The sequence below is a fragment of the Temnothorax curvispinosus genome, unplaced genomic scaffold, assembly GCF_003070985.1.
Source record: "Temnothorax curvispinosus isolate PA1 unplaced genomic scaffold, ASM307098v1 QBEX01002158.1, whole genome shotgun sequence".
Lineage (NCBI taxonomy): Eukaryota > Metazoa > Arthropoda > Insecta > Hymenoptera > Formicidae > Temnothorax > Temnothorax curvispinosus.
This window is the reverse complement of record NW_020211938.1, coordinates 36,127-56,531: the sequence shown is the minus strand read 5'-3', so window position 1 is coordinate 56,531 and position 20,405 is coordinate 36,127. Positions and strand designations below refer to the sequence as shown.

The 20,405-nt window shown below is 43.9% G+C and overlaps 2 protein-coding genes and 1 non-coding gene across 3 annotated transcripts in view; all 3 read left to right on the top strand.

Annotated features, from left to right (window-relative positions):
- Positions 1-20,405, top strand: part of LOC112468853 — a gene marked incomplete at its 3' end in the record, with an annotated part of 64,013 nt that overhangs the window by 7,562 nt on the left and 36,046 nt on the right. The gene's annotated exons all lie outside the window — the stretch shown is intronic.
- Trnat-cgu lies at positions 2,438-2,509 on the top strand. Its single transcript has one exon. It is a non-coding gene; the product is annotated as a tRNA-Thr (tRNA).
- Positions 14,900-17,559, top strand: LOC112468842. Its single transcript, XM_025038205.1, has 2 exons — positions 14,900-15,140; positions 15,476-17,559. Exons 1-2 carry the CDS (start codon positions 15,008-15,010, stop codon positions 16,285-16,287), a joined length of 945 nt encoding a protein of 314 aa, XP_024893973.1. The 5' UTR covers positions 14,900-15,007; the 3' UTR covers positions 16,288-17,559.

Below are 20,405 nucleotides of genomic sequence, written 5' to 3'. Positions count from 1 at the left end.
CATAGCCGAGCGCAACCGAACGTAGCCGGCGACCGACCGACCGACCGAGCGAACATCGTGTTCCTCCGCGCCTTCGCGCCTCACTTCACGCCGCGGCATACTTGCACGAGGCGGCAACGTCGCGAGCGTCTGTTAGGTTCAAGGGTACGGAGCGGAGGTTGGCTTCGTCTCGCCGCCGCCCCGTCGCCGCTTGCCGCGTCGGTGGCGGCGGTGGCAGCGGCGGCAGCCGCGACCAGCGCATTGGGCCGTTGCTTCGCGCGCGCTACTCCGCTTCGTCCAACGGGAAACTCCTTCGAAAGATACGCGACGTCGCGTCCCGCGCTTTGCGAAATGAATGTTCTTTGTAGTCGGCTCGTCCAGGACAAAAGGAATCGCGTATTCGGGCGAGTGACGCTCGACACGTGATTCTTTATGAGCCAATCGATGCGTCCGGTGCCTCTCTTCAGTCCTTTAATATTTTAACATCCATTTTATTGAGTTTCTACATTTTCCACGCGTTAAAACATTACTAGTTGAAGAAAGGGGGTCTTTTAAATGGTTTAAATAAAAGATTTTTTGAATACGCTTAAGAACTGATAACGAGTTGTACAAACTCTCTCTCTTCGCATCTTTCTTTATCTGCGTAACGCGATATCTCTCAATTGTTTTTTATCTTTGGATTAATATATTGTGTGCTATCAAAAATCTCTCCAAAGGTTTAACACCTGTGTACATGATGTCATGGCGAGCGATTGCAATAAAACGTAAATAAAATGATGAGTCAAAACGGTAACTTTCAGGCACGCGCATTTTCAGACACAGATACGCGTTGCTACGTTCCGCGTGTCGTACGAGTGCGGACGAGACAATACACGTTTCGTTGCGGTTAAAGGGGCATCCGGTCTTTTAATTGGATTCCCTGAATTTTCAAGCAATGAGAATATTGCGCCGCGCACGTCCGACAGATTCGCGAAGGATCTATTGCCGACACAAAGCACGCTTAATATTTATATTAATATATTATCACCATGTATTTTATACATATATATGTTTATAGTCAGTATGATGATTTTATACATATATATGGTTATATGATGAAATGAAATTGATCGATATGAAACGATAACTCAATCTATCTGAAAGATTTATTTATCGAAATAGAAAAAGTGCTATTTTATGATAATATTTATTGCAAATTATTTATTGTCGTTTTATATAAAGTAATCTGATTTATGTCGAAGAGAAATAAAAATAATTCTTTTTCCTTGAATTTGAAAAATATTTCTGAACACAAGTTTCAAAAACAAAGCTTCCTCTCTGAGGAAGCAATAATAATAAAAATTATTAAATTAAAATATTTCTGTAGAAATTGAGACCAGAAAAATTGTTTTTTATCAAATTTTCCTTGAATTTTTTAGCATTTAAAAACACATTTAAAACATGAATACTAAAAATCTGAGAATATTTTATAAGCTTTATGAAATTAAATTTATAATTTTACAAATTCAATTTTCTCTCTTGGATATTTTATACTCTTGATTAAAACACTAGAAATTATTAATTACGGTATACCTCGGTAATGAAATCTTCGATAAATAATACAATAACTTGTTAAATTAAATCGACACACGCCTACGATTCGAAAATATATTTCGTTAATTAGCCATGCCGAGAGAAATATAAATAAAGTATTTATCGATGCCAACAGAAAACAGCTTTCGGACGCATGCCCGTAAAAGAGAAGGATTGATAAGATATCTTCTTTATCAGTGGCGGTAACGTACGAGGTGAAGATGCAAAAATTCTCAGGCACCCTAGAAAAATCGCGCCCTTTGTCCTCGATTCATATTATACATTGCGCATTCATTGAATAACATCTGCTTAAATAGTACAATGGTCTTACGCGTTCCGTTGAGTCTCTTTTATTGCGTCTCAAAGAGCCTCGCCGGTCCCCGAAAAGGGTCGCCCCCTTCGAAATCTTTAAGACGGCCCCCGACATCTGTCCTCTTCGGCCAAAGTAGGGAAAGGGAGTTCGCACGTGTCTCTCTCTCCTTGCCCCCTTCTACCCCGCGAGGAACCCGAAAACGTGGCTCATTGTGTACGGCCCGCGCGAAACGGGAAGTGGCAAACTGACATCTGCTTTGCGTCACGCGTGATTTGTGGGTCGAATTATTTTTGAAGGTCCACATGAAGTTCATCGTCGCTGCAGCCGGATCGCCCTTTAAAAATGTGCGATACAACTCGTCTAAGCGCGACGCGACATAGAAAAGGAAGAATAGAATGTTACGGTACAACAGAATTAAATCGAAATGCTCTTATATCGCGATTATCAACATCGATAGAGCACAATTAACATGTGTAATGCATATGCATTAATCTTAGACTCGATTTAGACGAAATTCGAAACAGCACGAGTATCCGTGGTGTATCAACTGCCGACTAAGAGTGAAAAACGTCAGCCTCTTTAGCTCAGTGGCAGAGCACTGGTCTCGTAAACCAGGGGTCGTGAGTTCAAACCTCACAGGAGGCAAATTATTTTTGTTCAACATTCTACATTTTTGCATAATATTTCGCGCAGTCTGCTTGCCGTTTTCGATTTATTTCTCGCCTTTACCTCGGCAAGCCATTAATTTTTGTTAACGATTCTTAACGAAAAGTACATACAGAGTCTAACATAAAAATATTTAGAAACACTTCGATATTGGATTTCAAAAATATTATATTTTGAATTGAATTTATTACGGCTTGAATAAAAGGACCAAAATTAATTTGCCTTTATATTTACGACTTAATAAAGAAGCCGTTAACAAATCAATAGACCCGGCGAAGAATGTATCTTCGTTAAGGCGTGAAGGGTGAGAAGAATAGCGCTGGGTATCGAACGGATCCGGCTGAGTCCGCGATAAAGAAGCGATTTGGGGGCATCCCGAGTGCGAAGGGCGAGATAGATTCCGGCAATTAAAACGAATAGCGAGCCAAAGAGCCCGGGAAAGGGGTAAGAGGGGGCGGCAGCGAATCGGCATTCGGTCCGCATTCGCGGTCTCAGACACGAATGCGACTCACGTATAGCCGAGGGGGGGCACCCGGTCCGGTTCTCGATATTCAGGAGTGTTACCCCGAACAGCGTGCCGTGCCGTTTCCGTAAAACGCTCTCAAAGCGAGAAAACCGCGAGAAAGAGAAAGAAAGCGAGAAAGAAAGGAAGAGAGAGAGAGAGAGAGAGAAAGAGAGAAAAAAAAGAGAGAGAGAGAAGGGGGACGGACAGGTACGCGTAGGGGGTTCGACGGGGGTTAGACGAGCGGAATCGTGACGAGGGGGGGAGGGGGGCTGAACGTTCCTGGGAATGTTCGCCTCCTCGGCGTCCTGCCTTCCACCCTCCATCCCCTTCGCCCTTCCCGTTTTCGCGCAGCGCCCGCTGCTGTCCGCCGCGACGCCGAGAGCGGAATACTAATTTTTACGTCGGAGACACGAAGAAACGCGCGCGCGATCGATCGCGCCGGTGCCACCGCCACCGGCACTTCCGCCGAGGCCGAGGGTTGCGATAGCGTACAGGGCATCGGGGGTGCATGACCGAGTGCTACGGCGGTTAGGGGTTAACAGCGCGCTACACGACGCCAGCTCTCTCTTTCCCGACGACCTGGAATGTCGTTAACCCTATGCGCTCCGCTTCTCGTATATCTCATGACACCAGCGACGTGTGCATTCGCTGTGGCATATCGGAGCCTCATCGACGAGCGAGCGGCTATTGAATAAAAAATTCTCCATCGCGCGCCCGCGCACTTCAAGAAAGCTTTCCGCTGGCTTCGGGACAATGCATGTAAAACGGATGGTGATACGCAGAAACGAGTACAGTACCTCGTCGAGTAACGAAAGTCACATGAATTAATACACTGAATTTTCAACTTGATTGTCATCTAATTACTCATCGTTATGTAAAAAATAATTTTATCGAGGTTACAAATATAATTACATATGTTTCTTCTATTTTTATTAATTTTTAAAATATATTAATAGAAATATTCGTGATGCGATGATTAATTCTCAGTCATATTATTTAGCATCTTAAAATTTATAACACTATTTTTTTAGCTAATAATATTTTCAGTCATATACGTGAAAGTAAATTTAAATCAAAATATAGTTTAGATTTCCTTCGCGTAAACAAACGTTGTACAAATAGTTCCGAGGCGCGTGGAGAAAAGATTGCGACCCGATGAAGATTTACGAATTATTCTGCGTCCAATCGCGAAAAAGACGTGCGAAAGGCCGATCGGCGATTCGCGTCACGTCCCGGAGCAGTTTAATTCGTCGGGGAATATCGTCGCGGCCTTTTCTTTCGCGCGCGCGGATCTCGCAAAAGGCGCGCGCGAGCTTCTCTCCGATCGTGAAATCCGGCCGCATGGTAGGTAGTTACAGCACTGGTCGCGATCCAAAACCGGTTTTACCCGATCGGAGGACTTTAGGCGATTGTGTTCGCGACGTGGGCGAGGTAATGGTTCGTCGAAGTGAAGCGAAAACGTCCAAGTAGCTCGGTTTCGAGCAAAAGCGAAGGCGATCTCGGGCTCGATCGCCCGGCGAGACACGGGCGAGATTCGGCAGCGAAAATTTTATGTGGGTCCAGCCGCAAGATCAAGGACCATTTCTCCGAGACGAAACGCGTTCGCTGTTATTGGGATAACCGTTCGAAGTCGTTCGACTCGCTTATACACGGGGAATTTACATACGCGCAGCCTGATGTAACGCTTTCTTCCTTAACGTATCTTCTTCGGTGTTACGTGTCGCTTTTTATTAGATTCACGCGCGCGTTAATATGCATACGGAATAACAGTGTCTTCGGCACTCGTCGAGAGATTTACGTTCCTTCGAGGCCGACCTATCTCGCGAAGAAAATGCAAACCCACCGTTCCCGATGCGCCGCGCGCATTTCATCGGATATTTCTCCTCCGCATATGCGGAGAGTTTAAAGCCGCAATCTCGCGGTACCCTGGCGTTCATCATATTTCACGTTTATCGCGGTTTTAGATATCGCGATATTTCACGAAGATGTGTCGTGATATGATCAACATCAACGTGCTAAGAAAAGATTACTTTCGTCGCTCGATCTTTTAGGATTCCGCTACCTGTATCGTTAGGCGCGGATTCACTGCAATAAACGTACAAATAAATAATACAGTTGACGAACAATACAATACGTCAGTGTTAATTTACGTTGTTAGGCGAAAGCGTGCACGCCGAGCAACGTGGGGAACATTGTAATAGAGAAACCGAAAATTCCGAGCCCGTCGCTGCACCTCGTCGTCGTATTCGTCGCTCGCGCGGTTATCCACTCGCGTTGCGGGTATGCACCGTGCATTCTCGCTGCTATAGTATTCTAGTATTCCGCGGCGTACTCGGGGCACCCTCGGAACTACGAGGCCTACGTGACCGGCATCGAGCACCGCCGCCGCCGCGATGGTTTTCTCTCTCGAAAAAGAGCCGCCTTCTACTATCCACGAATCGCTAAGTATTCCGTAATTACGGAACGCCTGCAACCGCGCGGTGATTAAAAATAAAAATAACGTTGCTGTGTTTTGCGGGGAGAACGATCGGAGCCATGTGCGATCTAATCCGTCTCTCGTTTGGACGTGAGGATGCATCTGAAAATTATTCGCTCCGACTACGTGAGCTTTTGTCGACGAAGCGACTGTATTGTATAAATGCTTTAAAGAATAAATTCGTTTGGTTGTAAAATTTATTTCTAATTTTTTATATTTGTTCGATGATCAATCGTAGATGATAACGAAATGGCTTACATAGATTTAAAAGTTATATTTATAATCCGTAATGTTTAAGGAAGTATCGTGTGATATTCTTAAAATATATTTTACGAATTAAATTTTAAGTAATATATTTAAATTCTTTTCGATATATAATACAAATCGATACAAATCTCCTGTTTCATCGCATGATTGTGCCAAACATTAATTTAAGAGATTTCAAATCGAACGTCAGTAAATTTCGGAAAAAAAACCATAATTTAATAACAAAAATCAATGATTGAGAATGGAAAAGAATCAACCGATTCAATTCTCGTATAAGGAAGGATTGAAACTCACTAGAACAAAATCGGAATCGCGAAACAATGGAACGCCTCGTTCACATATACCATTCGCGGTACGTAAAATTGCGCTTTGTTCAGATCACTTTAACGATCGTAAGAAACGAGTGGGAAGTCTTCTACTGCGAAGAATCGAGCTTATCGCCGACGTTCGTCAACCTCACGATCCGAGGTAACCCGAAGCTGGAAAGCGCCGCGAGATTTATGTCATCGCGACTGGTAGCACGCGTCGTCCGCGTCGACGACGGTGCAGCGGTGCCTCGACACCTCTGTGTCGCCGTCTTTATTCGGAGCGGGGCCCGATCCTTACGCGAGCCGAGAGGGGCGCCGCGTATCTCGGCGCGGCGATAAGCGCCTTATCGGCGCACCGGCTACGACGGAGCGTCGCTCGGCGACGCCGAGGGCGAGGGCGCGGTATCGGTATCGACACGCGAGGACAACGTGAAGCTCCCCCCCGCGTCCCTCGCAGAGAGCCCAAGCCAAGCCAAGCCGAGCCGGACCGGACGGCCGCCGATCGATAGAAAAGTTTCGCGTGTACGGAGCTTCTCGCTCTCTCACGCGAGCCGCCGCGCCGTGCAGTCGCGAGTGTGCACGCGAATGTGTGCGAAATTTGTCCGACGTAGCGGGACAAAAACGCTCTACCTGGTTGCACACGAATGTTCTCTGCATTTCTCTCGCCTCCTAAAATTATTCAGCGCGGATACACTGAATTGAGGTTTAAACTCGACAAAAAACGCGTTTCGCAGGAAGATATCTATATAAAAAGTTGTAAGCGTGGAGAAGTAAATTTTTTTTCCTACAACGTAATATTTTGCTAGCCAGATCTAATAATAGAATTCTAATAATAGCGTTTTCAATTTTAAACCTTAATGGTGAAATAAGTGAATTAGAACATAATCTCGTGATTTGCTGATGTCTCGAAAATAGTTTTATTTCTTAATTCATATAGCTTATCAAGATAAAGTTTATCAAGTTTATCGAGGTATATATCATTTAATTAATTGATATATGAATTTTTCTCTCAAAATCTTATAGAAATCGACAAGGTTTTAAATATTCATAGAAACTTTTTGTTCATTCTTAAATTGTAAATTTTTGTGTGCGTGAGAATAAATATAAATACAAGATAAATATAAATTCACTCGAGACAGCCTGGATATTTTTTTATGTAGACTATAAAAAATCTACGCAGGAAATGCATTTGTTAATTGCGCATCTCCGTGGAAAGGCCCGAAAGTAAGGGAGGAAACGATACGATCGAATGTACCGCAATGATATAAATATTTATTTGCGTGGCATAGAAGCTCTTGCGATTTCGCGCACGAAATATTCGTCGTCGTCCATATCACGTTTCTCAGCGATAAAACGTCGACGCGATGTGTCACCGCACTGCACACTAGTAGTATTACTATAGCGCGATACTATATCGCCGAATTGGCAAATAACTTTGCCCCTTACAACTGCTCGAGTATCTTCGCAATTCATAATGTCGCTGCTACGTAATTGAAAATCGCGTCTCTCGCGCTATTCGTCCGCACAATTTGCTGACTTGCCTCTAAAATTTGATTTTAAATCAAGAACGATTCGTTTGATCGAGAGGACGTTTGCGTGAACGTAAGTTTCTCGTGAGGATCACTCATGTGTGTATATTTTCTCGCGATTCTCTCACTTTTTTCTGACATCATAATATGAGTGTTCTCATGTGCGAATTTACCTTGGACTTACAAGGATCGGCCTCGTATCGTTCTCACAAATCGTTCTTAAATATTCAAACAGATGCGCAGCCTTGGAAACTTCCTTAGTAACTATTTCAAGAATCACTTGATCTGAGAAGCTTTCGTACGAACGTGCGCGTGTATATAGGACAGGAAATAGTTAAAACATTGAGATTCTCAGTCAACAATGCTCTCTGAAAGAGGGCACTACAATAATATGCGTAATAAGAGACAGGGCTCTCGAGACGTGTGCTCACGGAAAGACACGTATAATGCGAGGTGCCGGCATAGTGCGTGAGTTGCAGCGGTGCAGAAGAACACGCTGACCTTGAATCCTTCCTTTTCGTCGTGGCCGCTGAGGACGAACGGCGAGAATCGGTGCAGAAAGAGAGAGAAAGAAAGAGGGAGAGACTTGCTCGGGCACAATGAGCTCCCTTCGCGTATTAAAACGAGAGTCCGTCCGCAGGAACGCGCGGAACCGAACACGGTAGAACTGCCATGTCGTTGGAATTAAATTGATGTCATTGTAGCAGCTCGCAAAGCGAACGAAATATTGTCCGTCGAGGTCGTCGGATGAAAAATGCCGCCGTACGTTACTTCTCTAGTTAAAAATATATATCTAGTTTTATTGTAGATTATATTTTATATCGGGATGCTATTTTATTTGGAAATTGAGTTATTTTTTTAATGTCTTTGCTGCTATATCAAATGTTATTGTCGGAAAAGTGAATTATCTTTCCGCACTTTATATACAGCCAGACGAAATTTAACTGCAGCGACATGCCGCAGCTTTTATAGACTGTTAGCATAGTTGCGGTATAGAGGATGAATCATTTATGCAATAAAATCGCAAAAAACTAGCGCATTGAAATCGCGACGACTGCAAGATACTTTTATCTCGATCTCGTTTGCGTTTTAAGTGAAGCAGAATATGGTAAATTGCTACTATAAGCGTGCATTACATAAGTCTCATTAGACATAAACACGTTGTTTAATGCAAGAATCCGCCTCACCTCGTGATATTTCTATCTCACTTTTTACATCTCACAATGTTGTGTATCTTGCGTTAAGAAACCCTCCATAAATAAAGTAACCTTGCATTCAAGTAACATAATTGAATTTCGCACGTAATGACGGAGTACGTGTTAGATTATGCAAAGTGTACGCCATGAAATGCACGACTTTATGCTATTTAGAGACGTTTGTTTTCTCGAGACGACAATAAAATTATCCTTTTTTTTCCCTCCCGTCTGCAATTGATATTTCTTATAAAAGTGCTGAAAGGAGAAATAATTGATTATCTCCAAAATAATAATCTTTAATAGAAAATAAGCAGAGACAATAGATACGTCCGTTTTTGGATATTGATCAGCGTGTCTCTCGCACGTGTGCGGACGTCGAAATCGAAAGGTGGCCCGATGATTTTTTCGGAACAGCTGGATCGGCCCGCGACGCAAAAGGAACGGCTGGCCCGGCCGAAATGAACAGCGGCTATGATTTGAAACGATAACATCTTACTTGGAAACATACTTTACTTTCGTCTAATCAGACGTGGACGAAGTGCCGGCAGCTGTTCGTAGCATCAGTATACGGGCGTTCCGCTCGTGCACGGAGACATTCGTTCTCGGAGGCACCAATTCGTTGCGATTTATGCTCGCGCACTGACTATCAACCTAGGTAGTTCTCGAAAGTGACGAAAAGTTATTGTCCGTGACCGTGATAAACTAAACTTTATTTCTCCTACATATAATACGCTCGCACATGTGGCAAGAGTTCTGAATGATGTTCTAGGATTTTGTTGATTTTAAAATGCATCTTTATATTACTTTATATGACGAATTTATTATTTATGGTTTAAAATGTATGATTCGCGTAAATATATAGTATCTGAAATAATTGTGTAACTTGTAGATCCTGTATTCTGGGCAAATTGTATTAAAAGAAATTTTTGTTTCATTATGTTATAGATATTTTTTCTTTCCAAATCTACATCAGGTTAAATCAGATTGTTGAAAATGAGATAAACCCATTTGCGAGCTAATTCTAATCCATTATTTGAAGCGCGCCAACAGCGTCGGTCAAATTAACATCAGCTATATTCGTAAACCGTGAATAAATGATCGGATTCGTCTATTTTCCAAACACAGATCCACATACATACGTTATTCGCGGACAATAATCAAATATTGTTCGAGGATAGTCAATGGATGATAATAACGCGCCGTCCGTTGACGCTCGCGGTTCATTCCGCGATTATGCCGTGTTCTTTAAATAGGAACGTTTAATAAAATTACCATAACGCATGCTGGAAACCCGCTACCTCGTCGCTGACTCGTGCACCAAGCTAGAAATGACGACGTAGCGCGAATGCATAATCGCGTCACGTTTTCGCTGTCCCATTCTTACACGTGACTGCACAAACGGCTACGCTCTTACGTGCACGCATACGCGGGCTCGCTCGCATGCATACGCCGCATGCTTCGCGTCACGTGTCCGTGAAACGAAAAAGAATGAAGAAAAGGAAAGAAGACACCCGCTCGTTACGCTCCTTCCTCTCGGAGACGCTCGGAGACGCGCGGAAACGCTGTTGAAGGACGTTCGAGCGGGCTTTCGTCGCGGCGCGGCGCGGCAAGAATCATCCTCTTTCTCGGCAAACCAAGATTGACAAACCAAGGATTTAAATCCTCGGCCTTCGACGCGGCCTTCCCTTCGTAATCGAAATATAATAAAGCTGACGTTAAACCGATTTACGTATTGCTGAAATATGCGAAAAATTGTCCGAGGAAGAGGATAAAAATGTTTCGCGATTGCTCGTGGCTCTAGTCCCCGCAGTCTGTCGCGAATTTTCTTTTGCGCAGTTCGCGAACGTGCCTGCCTCACAAGTTCTCGAGTAAATACGTCGAGATATCTAATGATAAAAATCTCGAGCCTTTTTTTTAGGCGACGCGTTATATTGAGCGAAAACGCGCGAAAGTAATTGGTGAATTACAGACGCGCACAAGAGCAGGCTCGTTCTATCGTCGGGCGTTAGTCATAGCTAGTAACCCACATTTATGATAGACCGCTTTTATAACGCTTTCTCGAGTAAAGGCGCCCATCTGTTGGAGCACCTGACTCGATTCACCTGCCACAGGTATGTACTTACGTACGACGCGGGCTGCCTGCCCGGCTGCCTGGCTGGCTGGCTGGCTGGCTGGCTGCTTGCCTGCCAGCCTGACCAGACGACCGCCTGGCGACGTCAGGTGTTTCAGCAGCGAGCCGCTTAACGGCACTGGGAACAAAGAATCCGGCATTCCGCATCTTTCCGAGTCCAGAAAATAAGTACTCGCGAGAATTTCGACGCGAGCGATGACTAACTCTCACCTACTACATTGCGACGGTTTTCTATTTCGAATGTATTAACAAAAGCCGAAATCGTTGACGCGCGTAATTTCTGGAGAATTTAAAGTCATAACCGGACATAGCTATGTCGACGAAAAGATTGAATTAACGAAATAAGAAACTGACTAACGATTCGGATTTAATAATCGAATTATTTCCAATCGCGCTGACGTAGCGTGGATAATATATTTCTGCAATTTTACACGAAGACACGGGGACGCGTATATTACCACCGCTTCAGTTAATACCAGAGGGGGAATTCAAACGTCGGAGTAAAACGAGAGAAAATCTTGGCGGCGAACACGCTTGTCTTGATAGACTTTCCGACAGCGCATCCGCTATTGGCTTCACCCGACGTGCAAAGAATGACCGTGTCATTATGTAGCACTTTCCCACGCAACAGGAGAACATGTCGACGTATGCTATCAAAGTTCTCAGCCGAAGGGAGATACGCGAGACTGCGCAAGGTAGCGCGCCGGGCTGGGAACTTACGACCCTTTTTGCCTATAAGAAGAAGTTTTGCCTTTTAACTTTGGGACATATATTACGATGCCTAGCTCACCGGAATGGCAGGGAAAGAGATGAGGCATAAGGAGGTCTAATAATATCCTACAGCTTTCTTGGGCAGATAAAATTGCACGTCGTAAAATTAAAAAGCAAATTGTACACAGTTAAAATCTCCGGGATATCGCGAGATAATATCTATCTCAAGGTGTACCGAAACTATCGCTATTACTTTAATGACAGCCCATTTCGAGTCACTAGGAATCGATTCTTCTGGGTCCGATGGCGCAGAGCCGATAAACTAGCAACATTTCTATTCCCACGTGATGTGTACACGTTGAAAATTTAATCTTTGAATTTTCATTCAGAAATTATTTATAAGCTCTGATATTAAAATAGTCGAAACGCTTTTTTATTTAGCTCTTCCCGTAGCTGTCACATTAAAATAGTGAAATTAAAAATAAAAATACATAGAAAAACCTGGAGGTCAATAATGCGGAATTAAATATCAGAGAGCAGTAAAAATAAGAATTTTGCGAAGCGAGGTGCTAAATAAATTCGCAAACGTTTCGACATTACGTTACTGATTCACATATTAAAGAATCGACATCGGGATTGCGATCTCCCGTTACGATTTTGCATTGTAAGCTCCTTACGACAAGCAAAGACGGACGACTCGCGGTGTCGAGTGCGCAACGAGCGAAGAAATTAAAAGTGCAAGTGAGAGGCGAGCTCGCGAAAGGCCCGTTCGTGCGGCGAGACATTTAGTTGGGACGGGGTCCAAGGATCGCGTGTAATATCCGCGACACACGCGACCGCGAAACGCACGGCGCGGGACACGCGACATCGCGTTCCCGCCGGGTTTCGTTTCGTTTCGTTTCGTTCCGTTCGCCACCCCGCGTTCCCGCAAGCCCGTCACGCCATCCCGCCATTAAGGCGGACCGGTGCAATATGCACTTTAGGCGCGAGCTTGGCCGGCCCGATCGACTCGACCCGAAAGTCAAACGGCGAAAATAACAAAAAACAAGCAAGGTGCAACGTCCACCTTTAGCGAGCGGCCGCTTTCGCCGCTTTTTGAGAGTCGCGCGGTGCCACGAAGCCGACGACGTGCACTCGTCGACGAATGCGATTAGATTAGGCCGAGCCTCCCTTCCGTCTAAGGCGCGTAGATTCTACCTGGCGCTGTTCTCGAGTGGAATATATGTATAAGATTGGTTTGAAACCTCGCGCGACATCATGTATATACGTTTATAAAATTATAATATTTTCAAAAGATTGCCGTTTTGGTGAAATTGTTGTAATAATTATTGAAGAGGCTAACAGAAATTACAATAAAATTGGTGCGTTAAGAATATTGTTTCAAAAAATAATTGGTGCAGGCTTTAAATAATTGCAAATGATTAATTTTGCGGACAACGAATGAAATAAGAATTAAATTATTCATGGTTGTTCTGCCGTTACCCGATGTGTTTCCTCCTTTTAAAGTTCTTTGCTGTACTCGTACAAAACTCGATTAATTACGAATTACGGTGCTCCTGATCGATATGAATCGCAGACGCTGTCCGCGTTTTATCACGTTCTAACGAAAAGACAATGCGAGAAAAGTACAATATAATCGCACAAGGGACTGTTGTATCCGCTCGAAATGATATTTCGCGAATGAACATAATAAGGTTGAGCATAATTTCGAACGGCAGAAGTTTTTGATAGAAATTTTTAACATCTGCTGTATGCGCGGACGTCGAGAGAATTTGACAACACACATAAGAAATTATTTAATTACGATTGCATTTATTGATTAAGTGGCTTGTGACGCCGCTCCATCCACTCGTTTTATACCCTCGATATTTCGTTAATATAATCGAAAAATTTGAAAATTGCAGTTGGCAGTTTTGCCTCGATACCGTGTGATACTCGGCGACTAACGAATCAAATTAACGGCTAATTAAAATGCAAGAGGCTGCCCGAAATCCAGTATTACACGCACGTGCGTCATACATTTCGAACAAATAAATTTCGTGGAATTCACATATTATTGATGAATTCGCCATGGCTTTCTATTAATTGAAACGCGAATCGGTAACTAGTGTACACCGCGTGCGCACTCGATTGCATAAAGAATGCCAGGCAAATTAGATTTAAATTGATGAAAAATTCGGAATGTGAGGTTGTGACCGAACTCTTTGCCTTCGGTTGCAAGGTACAGTCGAATTCGAGAGGTACGTTACATAAATAATTAACAACCATAAATGTGCAATAATTTACAATTCCCGGCTTCTTCAATTTTTTGCTGAAAATAAAATTAGATCGCGCGAAATATCTTCTTCGATAAGTCGTCGCCTCGTTTATGAATCGTTAATTAGAATTTAATTTAATCGCGCATGGTAAAACGAACGCCAACTGTTCGTAAGGGGCCACGTTCTCTCTTGGTGCTTATCGCAATTGCGTCTCAAAAAACAATAACAGAACGCTCGCGTCACTATATACCTTCGAGTCTTCTCGCGAATGACAGCACGGTGACTGTGTCTAAGCATTGAACGAGCGCTAGAAAACAAATATGCGGCGAACGTGCTATCCTTGACATTTATTAATCCTTAAATCAATTTTGATACATTGGTTATTGCTGCACATTTCGCGTTCCGTTTCGCGGGCTCGTTAGCTTCAAAGATGACTCATGTCCATTTTTATCAACGCAGGTTAATTTTAATCTTGGTTTACCTTACCTGTCTTCTTTTCCTATTTCTCTAAGAGTTAGAAAAAGATAGAAAGTAAGTTAAACCGTGATTAAAGTTAATCTACATTGGTAGAAATGGGCATCAGACACTTAATTAAAATAATTTCGCCAATAATTGAGAATATCTTATATGCCAAAGCTATATGATTTATACATTATAACGCGCAAAAATATTCCATTTTACCTGTATTTTTCGATACTTTGTATTAACTTCTGATATCTATATTAACACTTGTTCTATTATAAAAAAAATGTTCCCTGAAATGAATGATTAAAAGGAAAGAGAATAAATTAAGATTATTCATCATAAGCGTTGGATCGCTTGTGCAAAATAAATAAATTCATCCGTCATTAGTCCGTGCCAGCTGGTGGTGCCGGATTTTGCACGTCCGTGCCAGTCCGTATCAGGCCGCGGCGAATCGCTACAAAGGGGCTTTCCGACTAGTGGCGATACCGATGTCAGTAACGTCCGTTCCGTGAACCAGCGCGGATGATGTGATTCGTACTGCTGTGTTTAATCGTGTTTGGCTTTTGGAATCGACGCGCAGCGAAGAGATCGAAGAAATACGTACCGCGTAAACTTATCGGTTTAATCTCCGATGGATGACGAGATGCTTATCGAGTGCGTGCGAAAGCACGCAGAGCTGTACGACGTTTCCGAAAAGAGATACATCGATGGGATTCACAAGCAACGCGTATGGAAAGAGATATCGCAGTGCCTCGGGCATTCAGGTAAATTATCGATTACGCTTTGTACCATCTCTCGCATTAGGACGCCGTGTTACACGCTGGAAGCGCATGGAAGTTAGTTTCGGATTTAGTAACAAGTTATGCGTCCACTTAATTCCGGATGTTAATAGTAGCTAACTTTCTATTATTCATCTATGTGCAATTAGTCGAGACTGTAATTCATTTCGATGTAAATTGAGTGGAGAGGCGAAGCTTAAACGCGCATTTAATTAAGAAATTTAAGAGCGAAATTGCTGTAAAAGGCAAGATCGAAAGATCCTCGAGACAGCAACAGTGTTACACATAATAATCCGAGAATACATTGTTACTCGATTCAGCGATAACGTGCAAGACGCGATGGAACAACATCAGGGACAACTACCGGAAATCCCTGAAGAAACGAGTCACGAGAAGCGGACTGACCGGACAGCCCAGGAACATGAGATACAAATACGAGAACCAGTTAACCTTCCTGCTGCCATTCATAAGGGAGAGAGACCCCAATCACTCGGATTCTATTAGGGAAAGTGATGAGGTGCCGGCGGCGGAAGAGACGCCGCCGATGAAGCGCGATGACATTCGCGATTTGCAAACGAAGCCGGCCGCCAATCCCGAAGTGACTGAGGACGAAACGAACATCAGGTCGCACGGTGAGGAACCGACGGCGAGGAACGAAGAGCCCAGACAAGAAGTCGAGGATGACTCAGGATTGGTTATCCCCAGGATTGAATTAACGACCTCGAATTATTCCGCAAAGAGCAACGATCTCAAGCTCCAGGCCGCGTCGTCCCAGTCTCACTCCGTGGACGCTTTCCTGGCCAGCATCGCGCCGACTCTGAAGTCACTGAGTCCCTATTACCTGAACATCACCAAGACCAAGATATTCGCGATCGTGCAGGACGTAGAAATTACTCAAATCCTAAATCGGGAGATGCGGCAGGAGCTGCGGGATAAGTGGCAGGATCGGCAGGGTCGGCAGGAGTGGGAGATGGAGCTGGAGCGGCGGGACTGGGAGAGGCAGCTGGAGCGACGACACTCGGAGCGGGACCAGGCAAAAAAGAAGCGGGCGACCAGCAGCCCGAATGAGTCCAGCGCGAGTTCGTCCAGTCCGAAGCACGTGTCGCCGCCGCCGTACGACTTTGTCCTATAGATTGTCCCCAGTTTCCCCCTTATATTAACGACGTAAATTGATCGCGATGGATTTCTTTCTTCAAACGAATTTCAGATTTTTGTAGCTCGCGATTCGTACGAGATTCGCGAATAGCATTGACAGGCAGATTCGTCGAGTTCGCGTTCGTTGTTTAACATTCGTGCTGACACGCCAGTGGAGCGGTTTTTCGACAAAATCGAAGGGCGCGAATCAACAAAGTGTCAATTCGCCTTGTTCGCATACAGAGCTACATATATGTAGAAACGACGAACCTCGAATCGCAAACAATACGAAAGGATCCATCGCGAACAACGAATTTCTGCAAATCTATTATGAATCGTACATATCGCTAGTTTGAGATGAAGCAAAACGTAACAAAAAGTCAACGATAATTATCGTCACGTAAAAAAAAACTTCTTTTTGTACTCGAAATAAACATTTTTTGCGTATAATTTCACTATATCAGTAATAAAATGTTACATTCTGTAACAATATAGTAATAGATTCTTTCCAAAGGACAATTCGATAAAGTTCTTTAAGCATTTTAATATCAGATTAAAATTCTTAAAATTCTGTTTTTTGTCCAAATTTTAATTCGCGAAAAAGACATACATTTCTCTTGACGTATGTCACGAAGAAGAGATGCACTTGATATCTCATACTCGACATCGTAAAACACAGCCGGCAGAGACGGATAGGGAACTTGAAGGCTGGCCTGAATTTGATCTCGGAGAAATCGAGAGACGGTACATTGGTGAATCGTGGAGAGTGCATCGATGATGAGACGCAGACGAGCGCGGAGAAGAGAGGCATTTGATAGGCATGTGACATGGCATACGATCAATATATACGACAAAACCGTTCAAAGGAGTGTCGACGGTTCTCTCAGCGCAGATAAAGGCCGTACAATGGAAAAGAAAAGGAAAAAGGATTATAGGAAACAAACAAAGTCTGTATACACCATGGAAGACCAGTTGTAAAAAACGTCGGCGAATAGTCACGATCTTATTTGCGAAATGCTTCACGAGTTCGTAAAAGCCGTGCACGAACGGCCTATAATAGCGAACGAATTGTTAAGCAGTAACGGTTTATGGACGATCATTGCGATAGATACGAGATACATGCGATGCAACATGGAAACGTGACTCAGAAATGTTTCTGAGTCATCTTACATATTACGCAGCGAATGAGGAGGAAGTAATTTTTTCGCAAATGACAATTATCTCAGATATGAAAATGTATAACAACATTTAAGGCGTTCATGAAAATTAATGGTTGCATATATCTTTACATTATTAAAAATTAATATAATAACGTAGAAGAAATATATGTTTAGGAATAAATTTTATTTTTTGTATGTACTTGCGCATTATTTAAATTCGGCCGCTTGTTCTCAGTTCTTATCTATTAAAAGTGACGACCATGCTTAATGTCAAATTGAGACTCGTTGGGCCATAACTTAACCGCGCTGGACGCGTGTCACGAACGCATCTGCATCTGCGCGTATATCGTGAGCCACGCAGATGCATTGTTTCGTTCGTAGAATCCGGAGGTGCTATCGGACGTAGATTGCCTAATATTTCCAAAATTCGCCGGCGGCAACGGCCACACACACGCGGACAGTGTCATCGCGTGCGTAAATAACAACCATGCGTGCTCGACGCCCTGTTCCGCGTATGGGGTGTCCCAGAGGCGCCGGATGCTCTTTTAACCGCAATTCGGAGACGAGTTTAAGGTTGGTTTACCCTCAATAAAAATTCGACGAAAGACTGTCGTTTCGTTCTCCTGATAAATATCTTGAAATGTCTTGAATATAAGTTGAGTAAGAAATGAGACTCTGTCATTAATTTATGCGAGCTTGATCTTAACCACGAGCCTTTAATTTTTAAACCTCTTGTTAATTTTTAAAATTTTCTCAAATTTCTTAAATGTTATTCTTAAATTTTCAATTGTCAGTAATTGTTTATGCAATTTCTCATGAAATCCCTCATCGAAGGAAAATCGAAATTCGTCGATTTATGCGATACTCTGGACACCCGGTATAGCGCGCGTTGCCCTTCCCCCGTTCCCCTCTCGTGGTCCGACTGGGTCCGACTACCGCTCCTCTCTCGCAACCAGTATTAACGTGGTCTCTCGCTCTCTCTCTTTTGTGGCTCAACTTGCAGCGTGTGACGTCACGACCGCGTACGAGAAAGCGAGAGAGCGACGCAACCGAGGCTCGACAAAGCCGAGTTACACGAGGAAGGAACGCACGCGAGACGTCTGCGCAGATCCAACTTGCAATGCTGGAGACACGTGGGAGCCGGCCGTTCAATCGCAAACGTTTCTCGCTCGTTTTCTTCCATCATGATCGAGAATGTAACACGATTATATATTACAGAAGTCAACAGAAATGCTTTTTTAGTTCCGTCATTAGCGGTTTTATAAATAATTAATCCTCAAATACAAATATTTAACGAACAATATCGGTGTATAAGTATTTGTACACATATGAAAATTCACTTTAGAGATACCGACAAGCAGCAGACCGGGATAGTCTCCGTAGACCAAGTGTCATTAGAGTCGTTTACTTTTCCTTGAACAAACTTAACAATACAATCTAACCCAAAGAGTGCCATTAGCTTCGTCGTTATCTATCGATTCTGACAACTTCTATGTCTTCTATTATCATTAAAAGCCTTTCGGCAGGTGTACAAATCGCCTCGGCAAATAAAGGGCCCATCTGAATCCAGGCCTGAGGAAAGGTTCCTCCCCGTCGTTCACCCTCTCGCGTCCCCCTCCCCCCTCCTTCTCTTCCCGCACCGCGCATCTCTCTCGCTCGGCCTGTTTACAAACACGCGTAAACTCGGCCGAATATATGACATCACCGCGCAAGCTCGCGCAGCACCGGAAGAAGGGCAACGGCGACGGCGAAGGCGGCGACGGCGACGTTGACGACGAAAGAGCCGCTCTCGCGGCTGCTATCGATCCGCGAGAGAGCGACCCCGGCCACCGTACTTTCGTTTTCTCACGTTTCGCGACTCTCCGCAATGAACACGCGACCCCGGCACGCACGCACGCAGTGTCTAATCCGGGAGACAAAAATATCGCAGCCGGCTGCACGGAAATATTCCGTAGTTTCCTCTCGAGATAATTTAATTCGCGCCCATTAATTTTCACGTCTTTTCACGTTGGCTTTCTCTCTCCTCTTCGCGTAAACCGTCAGAGGAAACCCGCTGTTTTTCACTCTAGCGTTTCACACGCGGAAACGTACGAAATAATAAACGCGTGCGGAGAAATACTTGAAACAAAATTAACCCGGGAACGGGCACTGACGTGATATTCACATCCCAGTATCGAAACAATTTTTGTTCGCTTCTTTCATTTATTAAATATTTTTTTAGCTTCTTACTTTTTTCTCTTTCTCTCAGAAAATGTTGAATAAATCTATATACATTATCCTCAAATACTAATAAATTATAGAATCATAAAAAATATGCAGTACGCAATCAATAATAGTGACTTTTAATTGGGGTGTAAAAATCACCCCCAAGTGACTATTTATGCAAAAAAAAAGATCATGCACCCGTTCCCGGATTAAGAGTACCTAACTCTGATATGGTTGAAGTTATTTCTGACATTGCAAAGTGATTGTCGAGTTACACGCGGATAGGCAAGACAAATCGGCGTGACCTCGCATCACAGCCGTACAAATTTACGAACGCGAGATAAGATCCCCGCGGCTATCAACAGCTCGAGGCTTCGTGGCGTTGAGATGTCAATAGGCGCGCGAGCCGGCCGAAAGCGTGTCACGAGAGCGCGGCGCGGGGTTTTAACATTAACGCGTAGCACACGTAGTACGCGATGGTAGCGCACTATTATCGTCACGCTCGTCACCGCGCTCGTCACGTATTACGGTCCGTGACTAGTAACGAGTAGAGCACGCTGCGTGACGTCACCGTTATCAGCGGGCCGGTCGAATTAGGTCGAACGCGCCCGGGCCTGTCGGTTCTTCTCATCTTTTTTTTTTCCCCCCCGATCGGCGGGTCGTTCGACGGGTCGATTTAAATTTTAAAGGATGCGCACGCCCGACGACCATCAGAACGAGTCTCGCTCGTCACGCCGGCCATTACCATCAC